This window comes from Coregonus lavaretus (genome assembly GCF_964263955.1).
Source record: "Coregonus lavaretus genome assembly, contig: HAP1_SCAFFOLD_5124, whole genome shotgun sequence".
NCBI classification, from domain to species: Eukaryota; Metazoa; Chordata; class Actinopteri; order Salmoniformes; family Salmonidae; genus Coregonus; species Coregonus lavaretus.
The window spans coordinates 27,501-39,718 of record NW_028165333.1 but is presented as its reverse complement, the minus strand read 5'-3'; the positions used below and the strand labels follow the sequence as shown (position 1 = coordinate 39,718).

The 12,218-nt window shown below is 45.0% G+C and overlaps 1 protein-coding gene across 1 annotated transcript in view; it reads left to right on the top strand.

Annotated features, from left to right (window-relative positions):
* Positions 1 to 742: 742 nt before the first annotated feature.
* Positions 743 to 12,218, top strand: part of LOC311115963 (cdc42-interacting protein 4 homolog) — a gene marked incomplete at both ends in the record, with an annotated part of 14,312 nt that continues 2,836 nt past the window's right edge. Inside the window, 9 exons of the mRNA XM_084191081.1 lie at positions 743 to 858; positions 1,571 to 1,624; positions 3,712 to 3,859; positions 3,977 to 4,039; positions 4,569 to 4,673; positions 4,752 to 4,880; positions 6,960 to 7,106; positions 7,229 to 7,393; positions 11,648 to 11,757. Coding sequence (XP_084047207.1) covers positions 743 to 858; positions 1,571 to 1,624; positions 3,712 to 3,859; positions 3,977 to 4,039; positions 4,569 to 4,673; positions 4,752 to 4,880; positions 6,960 to 7,106; positions 7,229 to 7,393; positions 11,648 to 11,757 — 1,037 coding nt within the window. The remainder of the gene's footprint in view (positions 859 to 1,570; positions 1,625 to 3,711; positions 3,860 to 3,976; positions 4,040 to 4,568; positions 4,674 to 4,751; positions 4,881 to 6,959; positions 7,107 to 7,228; positions 7,394 to 11,647; positions 11,758 to 12,218) is intronic.

The following is a 12,218-nucleotide window of genomic DNA, read 5'->3' as shown; positions in this document are numbered from 1 at the left end:
CAGCTGTACTGTATAGAGGAGGAGTGTATTGTATCAGGGAGTCTAGTGGTGCTCCTATTACAGCTGTACTGTATAGAGGAGGAGTGTATTGTATCAGGGAGTCTAGTGGTGCTCCTATTACAGCTGTACTGTATATAGGAGGAGTGTATTGTATCAGGGAGTCTAGTGGTGCTCCTATTACAGCTGTACTGTATAGAGGAGGAGTGTATTGTATCAGGGAGTCTAGTGGTGCTCCTATTACAGCAGTACTGTATATAGGAGGAGTGTATTGTATCAGGGAGTCTAGTGGGGCTCCTATTACAGCAGTACTGTATATAGGAGGAGTGTATTGTATCAGGGAGTCTAGTGGTGCTCCTATTACAGCTGTACTGTATAGAGGAGGAGTGTATTGTATCAGGGAGTCTAGTGGTGCTCCTATTACAGCAGTACTGTATATAGGAGGAGTGTATTGTATCAGGGAGTCTAGTGGTGCTCCTATTACAGCTGTACTGTATAGAGGAGGAGTGTATTGTATCAGGGAGTCTAGTGGTGCTCCTATTACAGCTGTACTGTATAGAGGAGGAGTGTATTGTATCAGGGAGTCTAGTGGTGCTCCTATTACAGCAGTACTGTATAGAGGAGGAGTGTATTGTATCAGGGAGTCTAGTGGGGCTCCTATTACAGCAGTACAGTACTGTAGAGTACCATAAAACAGTTATGGTGTGTTTGTATGTAACCCCTATGCTCTCTCTCCTGTCTGCAGGACCAGTATGATGGTATTGATAAGCACACCCAATCAGGACTGGATCTGGTGGACCGATACGTCAAGTTTGTCAAAGAACGCACCGAGATAGAACAGAGCTACGCCAAGCAACTCAGGTGGGTGTCTGTGCAGTGTGTGTCTGTGCAGTGTGTGTCTGTGCAGTGTGTGTCTGTGCAGTGTGTGTCTGTGCAGTGTGTGTGTGTGTGTCTGTGCAGTGTGTGTCTGTGCAGTGTGTGTCTGTGCAGTGTGTGTGTGTGTGTGTCTGTGCAGTGTGTGTCTGTGCAGTGTGTGTGTGTGTGTGTCTGTGCAGTGTGTGTCTGTGCAGTGTGTGTCTGTGCAGTGTGTGTGTGTGTGTCTGTGCAGTGTGTGTCTGTGCAGTGTGTGTCTGTGCAGTGTGTGTCTGTGCAGTGTGTGTCTGTGCAGTGTGTGTCTGTGCAGTGTGTGTCTGTGCAGTGTGTGTCTGTGCAGTGTGTGTCTGTGCAGTGTGTGTCTGTGCAGTGTGTGTGTGTCTGTGTGTGTGTGTGTCTGTGCAGTGTGTGTGTGTGTCTGTACAGTGTGTGTGTCTGTGCTGTGTGTGTCTGTGCTGTGTGTGTGTGTGTGTGTCTGTACAGTGTGTGTGTCTGTACAGTGTGTGTGTGTGTGTCTGTACAGTGTGTGTGTCTGTACAGTGTGTGTGTGTGTCTGTACAGTGTGTGTGTCTGTCTGTACAGTGTGTGTGTCTGTACAGTGTGTGTCTGTGCTGTGTGTGTTTGTGTGTCTGTACAGTGTGTGTGTGTCTGTGTTAAGAAGTCCTTAGACCCTAACCCTGACATTCTCTCTTCCTATCAGAAACCTCTCCAAGAAATACCTTAAACGAGGCAGCAAGGAGGAGCAGGAGTGTGGGTGAGTTGTGTGTGTGTCTGTGTGTGTGTGTGTGTGGGTGAGTTGTGTGTGTGTGTGTGTGTGTGTCCTCTCTCTAACCAGTCAGTGATTATCAGATGAATGCTGCTGATGTCCTTTGTCCCTCGTTTGTGTTTAGTAGACAGAGATTTCATTGCGCCGCTATGCTACATTTATTTCCTTATTCCATGACCCACCCACCAATCACATACAACCCTTTACCCCTGCTTCCTGGTACCCACCCACCAATCACATACAACCCTTTACCCCTGCTTCCTGGTACCCACCCACCAATCACATACAACCCTTTACCCCTGCTTCCTGGTACCCACCCACCAATCACATACAACCCTTTACCCCTGCTTCCTGGTACCCACCCACCAATCACATACAACCCTTTACCCCTGCTTCCTGGAAGTTAACCAATTTACAGTTGAAGTCGGAAGTTTATATACACTTAGGAGTCATTAAAACTGGTTTTTGAACCACTCCACAAATGTCTTGTTAACAAACTATAGTTTTTGCAAGTCGGTTAGGACATCTACTTTGTGCATGACACAAATAATTTTTCCAACAATTGTTTACGGACAGATTATTTAACTTATAATTCACTGTATCACAATTCCATTGGGTCAGAAGTTTACATACACTAAGTTGAATGTGCCTTTAAACAGCTTGGAAAATTCCAGAAAATGATGTCATGGCTTTAGAAGCTTCTAATTGACATCATTTGAGTCAATTGGAGGTGTACCTGTGGATGTATTTCAAGGCCTACCTTCAAACTCAGTGCCTCTTTGCTTGACATCAAGGGAAAATCAAAAGAAATCAGCCAAGACCTCAGAAAACAATTTGTAGACCTCCACAAGTCTGGTTCATCCTTGGGAGCAATTTCCAAACGCATGAAGGTACCACGTTCATCTGTACAAACAATAGTACGCAAGTATAAACACCATGGGACCACGCAGCCGCCATACCGCTCAGGAAGGAGACGCGTTCTGTCTCCTAGAGATGAACGTACTTTGGTGGGAAAAGTGCAAATCAATTTCAGAACAACAGCAAAGGACCTTGTGAAGATGCTGGAGGAAGCAGGTACAAAAGTATCTATATCCACAGTAAAACGAGTTCTATATCGACATAACCTGAAAGGCCTCTCAGCAAGGAAGAAGCCACTGCTCCAAAACCGCCATAGAAAAGCCAGACTACGGTTTGCAACTGCACATGGGGCCAAAGATCGTACTTTTTGGAGAAATGTCCTCTGGTCTGATGAAACAACAATAGAACTGTTTGGCCATAATGACCATTGTTATGTTTGGAGGAAAAAGGGGAAGGCTTGCAAGCCAAAGAACACCATCCCAATCGTGAAGCACGGGGGTGGCAGCATCATGCTGTGGGGGTGCTTTGCTGCAGGAGGGACTGGTGCACTTCACAAAATAGATGGCATCATGAGGAAGGAAAATTATGTGGATGTATTGAAGCAACATCTCAAGACATCAGTCAGGAAGTTAAAGCTTGGTCGCAAATGGGTCTTCAAAATGGACAATGACCCCAAGCATACTTCCAAAGTTGTGGCAAAATGGCTTAAGGACAACAAAGTCAAGGTATTGAAGTGGCCATCACAAAGCCCTGACCTCAATCCTATAGAAAATGTGTGGGCAGAGCTGAAAAAGCGTGTGCGAGCAAGGAGGCCTACAAACCTGACTCAATTACACCAGATCTGTCAGGAAGAATGGGCCAAAATTCACCCAACTTATTGTGGGAAGCTTGTGGAAGGCTACCAGAAACGTTTGACCCAAGTTAAACAATTTAAAGGCAATGCTACCAAATACTAATTGAGTGTATGTAAACGTCTGACCCACTGGGAATGTGATGAAAGAAATAAAAGCTGAAATAAATCATTCTCTCTACTATTATTCTGGCATTTCACATTCTTAAAATAAAGTGGTGATCCTAACTGACCTAAGACAGGGAATTTTTACTAGGATTAAATGTCAGGAATTGTGAAAAACGGAGTTTAAATGTATTTGGCTAAGGTGTATGTAAACTTCTGACTTCAACTGTACATTCTGTCTTGTTGCCCCTCCCATCTGCAGGTTCACCAATCACCAGTCGTTCCAGGACATTCTGAATGAGCTGAATGACTATGCGGGCCAGAGAGAGCTGATAGCTGAGAACATGATGACTGGAATCTGTGTAGAACTCACCAAATACCTCCAGGACCTCAAACAAGAACGCAAAACAGTGAGGGACTAGATGGGGGGGATTTCACTCACTCACTCACTCTCTCTCTCTCTCATTCTCTCCCTCTCTCGTTCTCGCTCTCACTCACTCACTCTCTCTCTTTCTCTCTCTCTCCAGTACCTGGCCGATGCCAAAAAAGCTCAACAGAACTTGGAGAGCAGCTTCAAGCAGCTAGAGAATGTGAGTTTCTGTGTGTCTCTGTGTGTCTCTGTGTGTCTCTGTGTGTGTGTCTCTGTGGGTGTGAATGAAAGTGACTAAATGTGTTGTAATCCCTATAACCCAGGGTTCCCCAACTGGCGACCCGCGAGTGGTTTTGATTGGCCCCCCAAAAGGTTTCTGAGCAAAAAATAATAATTGGTTGAATGTTCATTGTTCGACGTAATAGACTGTAAAAAAAAACACCAAGGAATCAGCTCCAAGTGATTTTCATTTATTCCCACGCCTAATAGAGGCGCGTGATCGTATACAAATGTAAGCAAGGTTTGAAATGATAATGTTTTAGTCAAATTATATCTGTTTGGGCTTCTTGCGGTCAATTTGCAGTCTTCAAATTATTTGTAATTATGTTCCGGCCCCCCCCCCGACCAGCCGCTCAAAAAAAAGTCGTCCCGCGGCTGAATCCAGTTGAGGATCCCCGACATAACCCTTACTGCACCCATTCTCATAATAGAAGATGACTCTAACACTGTGTGTGTGTGTCTGTGTGCAGACTAAGAGGCGTTTTGCCAAGGAGTGGGGAGAGGCAGAGAAAGCCACGCAGCAAGCAGAGAAAATTGAGAATGACTCAAACGCCATCAAAGCAGATGTTGAGAAGGTACCCACACTCACACAGATTCCCTCAACGTTCATACCACGGGCCTATATACCCATTAATACTGCTGTGTGTGTCCAGGTGAAGCAGCATGCCCATGCGAAGACCCACACAGCGGAGGAGTGCAGGAACGACTACGCTGCCCAGCTCCAGAAATACAACAAGGAACAGAAAACCTTCTACTACACAGAGATACCACAGCTGTTTAATGTAACACATACTTTACTGACTGATCTGTGTCCACACGTGTACTGTCCACTCTGTCTGTGTATAATGCATGTGTGTGTATAATGTGTGTTTGTGTGTATATGTTTGTGTGTGTGTATATGTTTGTGTGTGTGTTGGTGTGTATAATGTTTGTGTATGTGTGTGTATAATGTGTGTGTGTATATAGTATGTTTATGTGTTTGTATATAATGTTTGTGTGTGTATATATATACAGTGGGGAGAACAAGTATTTGATACACTGCCAATTTTGCAGGTTTTCCTACTTACAAAGCATGTAGAGGTCTGTAATTTTTATCATAGGTACACTTCAACTGTGAGAGACGGAATCGAAAACAAAAATCCAGAAAATCACATTGTATGATTTTTAAGTAATTCATTTGCATTTTATTGCATGACATAAGTATTTGATACATCAGAAAAGCAGAACTTAATATTTGGTACAGAAACCTTTGTTTGCAATTACAGAGATCATACGTTTCCTGTAGGTCTTGACCAGGTTTGCACACACTGCAGCAGAGATTTTGGCCCACTCCTCCATACAGACCTTCTCCAGATCCTTCAGGTTTCGGGGCTGTCGCTGGCGCAATACGGACTTTCAGCTCCCTCCAAAGATTTTCTATTGGGTTCAGGTCTGGAGACTGGCTAGGCCACTCCAGGACCTTGAGATGCTTCTTACGGAGCCACTCCTTAGTTGCCCTGGCTGTGTGTTTCGGGTCGTTGTCATGCTGGAAGACCCAGCCACGACCCATCTTCAATGCTCTTACTGAGGGAAGGAGGTTGTTGGCCAAGATCTCGCGATACATGGCCCCATCCATCCTCCCCTCAATACGGTGCAGTCGTCCTGTCCCCTTTGCAGAAAAGCATCCCCAAAGAATGATGTTTCCACCTCCAAGCTTCACGGTTGGGATGGTGTTCTTGGGGTTGTACTCATCCTTCTTCTTCCTCCAAACACGTCGAGTGGAGTTTAGACCAAAAAGCTCTATTTTGTCTAATCAGACCACATAACCTTCTCCCATTCCTCCTCTGGATCATCCAGATGGTCATTGGCAAACTTCAGACGGGCCTGGACATGCGCTGGCTTGAGCAGGGGGACCTTGCGTGCGCTGCAGGATTTTAATCCATGAAGGCGTAGTGTGTTACTAATGGTTTTCTTTGAGACTGTGGTCCCAGCTCTCTTCAGGTCATTGACCAGGTCCTGCTGTGTAGTTCTGGGCTGATCCCTCACCTTCCTCATGATCATTGATGCCCCACGAGGTGAGATCTTGCATGGAGCCCCAGACCGAGGGTGATTGACCGTCATCTTGAACTTCTTCCATTTTCTAATAATTGCGCCAACAGTTGTTGCCTTCTCACCAAGCTGCTTGCCTATTGTCCTGTAGCCCATCCCAGCCTTGTGCAGGTCTACAATTTTATCCCTGATGTCCTTACACAGCTCTCTGGTCTTGGCATTGTGGAGAGGTTGGAGTCTGTTTGATTGAGTGTGTGGACAGGTGTCTTTTATACAGGTAACGAGTTCAAACAGGTGCAGTTAATACTGGTAATGAGTGGAGAACAGGAGGGCTTCTTAAAGAAAAACTAACAGGTCTGTGAGAGCCAGAATTCTTACTGGTTGGTAGGTGATCAAATACTTATGTCATGCAATAAAATTCAAATTAATTACTTAAAAATCATACAATGTGATTTTCTGGATTTTTGTTTTAGATTCCGTCTCTCACAGTTGAAGTGTACCTATGATAAAAATTACAGACCTCTACATGCTTTGTAAGTAGGAAAACCTGCAAAATAGGCAGTGTATCAAATACTTGTTCTCCCCACTGTATATATATGTATAATGTGTGTGTGTGTATATATAATGTACGTGTGTATAATGTGTGTGAATATAATGTGTGTGTGTATATAATGTTTGTGTGTGTGTGTGTATATATATATATATATATATATATATATATACACACACACACACACACACACACACACACACACGTATATATGTGTATGTGTGTGTGTATATATATATATATATACACACACACACACACGTATATATGTGTGTGTGTGTAGAAGCTGCAGGATATGGATGAGCGTCGTATCAGGTGCTTGGCGGAGGGCTACAGTCAGTTTGCTGACATAGAGAAGAAGGTTTTACCCATCATCTCTAAATGTCTGGACGGGGTCAGTATGGCAGGGCGGAACGCTAACGGCAAGCAGGTGAGAACACACGGACGCAAGCGTGCATACACACACTTAAGCGCACACACACGGGCGCTAACACACACACACACACACACACACTGTCTCACTCGCCATGTCCTGTGTGTGTGTGTCCTCAGGACTGCATGCGGTTTATAGAACAACACAAGTCAGGTTTTGAGCGACCGGCTGAAGTTGACTTTGAAGACTACAGCCAAGGTATCAAACCAGCCTCCTCAGACGCCAACCTCAACCAACCTAAAGTACGCACTAAACTGTGGCCGTTCAGCCACAAGAAAACCAAGGTATGTACCCTGCACACTACACCCTACCCTACACACTAACCTACATCAGACTCCAGCCTCAACCACCCTAAAGTACGCACCAAGCTGTCGCCCTTCAGCAAGAAGAACAAGGTACAGTTAAAGTCGGAAGTTTACGTACACTTAGGTTGGAGTCATTAAAACTCGTTTTTCAACCACTCCACACATTTCTTGTTAACAAACTAAGTTTTGGCAAGTCGGTTAGGACATCTACTTTGTGCATGACACAAGTCATTTTTCCAACAATTGTTTACAGATTATTTCACTTATAATTAACTGTAAACTTCCGACTTCAACTGTATATACTAGCACCCTACACCCTGCACCCTACACCCTACACACTACACCCTACACACTACACCCTACACCCTACACACTACACCCTACACCCTACACACTACACCCTACACACTACACCCTACACACTACACACTACACCCTACACCCTACACCCTACACACTACACCCTACACCGGCAACAGGTAATAGAAAATGGGATTCGAATTTTTGGATAGAATAAAATAAGAATGCAAATCACCAAGAATTCAGTAAAAACAATATTTAAATTCAGGAAATCTGTTCCCAAGTATTCCTACAAATAATCAAGGTATGAAATTATTGTTATTTTCAATCCAGTCTCTTATTGGTCTTACTGGGGGTCAGTCTCTTCTTGGTCTTACTGGGGGTCAGTCTCTTATTGGTCTTACTGGGGGTCAGTCTCTTATTGGTCTTACTGGGGGTCAGTCTCTTATTGGTCGTACTGGGGGTCAGTCTCTTATTGGTCGTACTGGGGGTCAGTCTCTTATTGGTCTTACTGGGGGTCAGTCTCTTATTGGTCGTACTGGGGGTCAGTCTCTTATTGGTCGTACTGGGAGTCAGTCTCTTCTTGGTCTTACTGGGGGTCAGTCTCTTCTTGGTCGTACTGGGGGTCAATTTACTGGGTACACTATTATTATTATTATTATTATTATTATTATTATTATTATTATTATGTTTCGGCCGCTCGAACCATCCACTTAGACAACCGGCCCACAGCTGAATCTAGCACACTACACTCCCCCACTCCAAAGTGTGCACTAATCTCTGTCACTTGAGAAAGAGGGGCCAGGTACAATAGACCAGGGGTCAACCAGCCTACCCCCCTCCCTCCCTCCCTCCTGTCCTCTACTCATCTCTCTTCTCTTTCACCTCCCTCCTTGTCTTTCCTCTCTTTCATTGGGCTACAGCATTCTGTTCATCCTTCCTCTCTTTCATTGGGCTACAGCATTCTGTTCATCCTTCCTCTCTTTCATTGGGCTACAGCATTCTGTTCATCCTTCCTCTCTTTCATTGGGCTACAGCATTCTGTTCATCCTTCCTCTCTTTCATTGGGCTACAGCATTCTGTTCATCCTTCCTCTCTGACATTGGGCTACAGCATTCTGTTCATCCTTCCTCTCTGACATTGAACAAGCCTGGTCGGGGGCTGGGATAGTTCTTAGTGTTGGGTAATCAGAACCCCCCTCTATACACACACATTCCACACCTCTCTGCTCCCCTCTTACACCTGAGGGGCCAATTCCAGCGCTGCTCAGGCTCGCCCAACATCCCCTCTCTCTCTTTCTTTCAATTCAATTCAAAGGGCTTTCTCTGTCTCTCTCTCTCTCAATTCAAAGGGCTCTCTCTCTCTGTCTCTCTCTCAATTCAAAGGGCTCTCTGTCTCTCTCTCTCAATTCAATTCAATTTAAGGGCTTTATTGGCATGGGAAACGTATGTTAACATTGCCAAAGCAAGTGAAGTAGATAGTAAACAAAAGTGAAATAAACAATAAATATTAACAGTAAACATTACACTCAGAAGTTCCAAAAGAATAAAGTCATTTAAAATGTCATATTATGTATATATACAGTGTTGTAACAATGTGCAAATAGTTAAAGTACAAATGGGAAAATAAATAAACATGAATATGGGTTGTATTTACAATGGTGTTTGTTCTTCACTGGTTGCCCTTTTCTTGTGGCAACAGGTCACAAATCTTGCAGCTGTGATGGCACACTGTGGTATTTCTTCCTCTTTACTGTCTCTATCTGTCTCTCTCACTGTGTGTGTTATGATTCTGTATCTCTACATGGTGTTTCTTCAGGGTATTTCTTCCTCTTTTCTCTCAGCCTTAATCCTCTCTTTCTTCTTTTTCTTTATGGTGTCTATCCCTCCTCCCCCTCTCCTTTCCCACCTCCCTCCTTCCCTCCCCAGTACTCTCCCCCCTCTAACTGCCCCCTCCCCCTCCCCCTGTCCCCCTAACCCCTTCCCCCTCTCTAAACTGCGTCGCGCCCCCCCCCCCCCCTCTCTCTCTCTCTCTCTCTCTCTCTGCCGGAGGGAGTTTAACCGTTCTGTCAAACCTCGCCTTGCTACCTTCAGGGCTCTACCCAGACCGGTGAGTCTCCCTAGATCTAAGGACAGTTTTGTATTTCCCCTCCTAATGTTTCAGGTTAGGATTATAGGAGGGTAATCTGGTCCTAGATCAGTGGTTAGGTTATTTTCGAATGGATCCGTTTAGGATTATGGGAGGAAAACTGGTCCTAGATCAGTGTATTGGGTAACCACCATACTCAGGTGAGTCACAGGGGTCAGTGTTCCGCACCAACAACAGAGACTCTGATTGGCTAGATCAGGGCTGCCCAATTCCGGTCCTGGAGGGCCGAAACACTTCTGGTTTTTTGTTTCTACCTGGTAGTTAATTCCACTCACCTGGTGTCAGACCCTGATTAGAAGGAGAGGAGGAAAAGCTGAAGTGTTTGGATTGGACAGCCCTGGGCTAGATGGACAGGTAAGGCCAATGCTGATTGGTGGATGAGGAGAGGAACATTTTGTTTGTTTACAACGTCTGAAGATGTCACAATACATGTCTGTATTTTTTGTGTGTTTCTGTTTATTTGTGTATGTGTCTCACGATGAGTGTCCATCCTTCTCAAGTTCCAGAGGATAAATGCTGACAAGCACATGGTAACAGTTCCTATGGTTATGGTTTAGATCAGGGTTCCTATGGTTATGGTTAGATGTAGTCTAGGCTTCAACCTCCACAGTACTGACTGGTGTTCTTCTCTCCATGGTAATTAACATGGTAACAGTTCCTATGGTTATGGTTAGATGTAATCTAGGCTCCAACCTCCACAGTACTGACTGGTGTTCTTCTCTCCATGGTAGTTAACATGGTAACAGTTCCTATGGTTATGGTTAGATGTAATCTAGGCTCCAACCTCCACAGTACTGACTGGTGTTCTTCTCTCCATGGTAATTAACATGGTAACAGTTCCTATGGTTATGGTTAGATGTAATCTAGGCTCCAACCTCCACAGTACTGACTGGTGTTCTTCTCTCCATGGTAGTTAACATGGTAACAGTTCCTATGGTTATGGTTAGGTGTAATCTAGGCTCCAACCTCCACAGTACTGACTGGTGTTCTTCTCTCCATGGTAGTTAACATGGTAACAGTTCCTATGGTTATGGTTAGATGTAATCTAGGCTCCAACCTCCACAGTACTGACTGGTGTTCTTCTCTCCATGGTAGTTAACATGGTAACAGTTCCTATGGTTATGGTTAGATGTAATCTAGGCTCCAACCTCCACAGTACTGACTGGTGTTCTTCTCTCCATGGTAGTTAACATGGTAACAGTTCCTATGGTTATGGTTAGATGTAATCTAGGCTCCAACCTCCACAGTACTGACTGGTGTTCTTCTCTCCATGGTAGTTAACATGGTAACAGTTCCTATGGTTATGGTTAGATGTAATCTAGGCTCCTGACTGGTGTTTAGAGGAGAAAGATGAAGGCCTGGGGTGTGTCCCAATAATATCTCCCGTCTCCTGAAGTTTGCACTTCTTCCCAACTTCCCACCAATCTAAAAGCGTTGGATTGGTGGAGACATGGGCTAGTGGAAGTTATTCTTACCACAGTTCTTATGCCAGTCATTTCCTTTCAAGTCGGTGAAGTGAGTAAGTGTACACTTCTCTCCCGCCACCCCCCTCTCTCTCTCTGGCCCCATCTTTCTCTTGCTCCCTCTCTCTCTCTCGCCCCCTCCTCTCTCTCTCTCCCGCCCTCTCTCCCCTCTCAATTCAATGTAAGGACTTTATTGCCATGGGAAACATTGTTAACATTGCAAAAGCAAGTGAAATAGATAATAACCAAAGGTTCCAAAATAATAAAGACATTTTATATGTCATTATGTCTCCTCCCCCCTCCCCTCTCTCCCTCCCCCCAGCCACCAGCTGCTGAGGACTTCTCACACCTGCCTCCAGAACAGAGGAAGAAGAAACTTCAGTCCAAGATTGATGACATCACCAAGGACCTTCAGAAGGAGCTGGACCAGAGGTAGCCCCCCTCCCCCGCATGACATCATCATTCATCGCCACTCTGACATCATCACCACAGCGACGGCGGCGGCTATCTTACTATCTCTGTCCATCACTGAGAGAATCTCAATTGCATTCTCCTCACGTGTTCTCTCCTCTCTCAGGTCAGAGGGGAGGGACCTCTGGCTTTCTCATCCAATGGGTTTTGAGAAGGAGGCGAGGAGAGACGGCGCGAGGAGTATGCAATTGAGATTCTCCCATCGTGTCCGTCATTTGGGACACATTGATTTGTTTAAAATAGACTCACTTCTTCTGTAACAACCTTTCTACCCTCTCTTGTCCTTCCATTTCTGTCTCTCTCTCTCTCTCTCTCTCTCTCTCTCTCTCTCTCTCTCTCTCTCTCTCTGTCTCTGTCTGTCGCTCTCTCTCTCTGTCGCTCTCTCTCTCTCTCTCTCTCTCTCTGGCTCTCTCTCTCTCTCT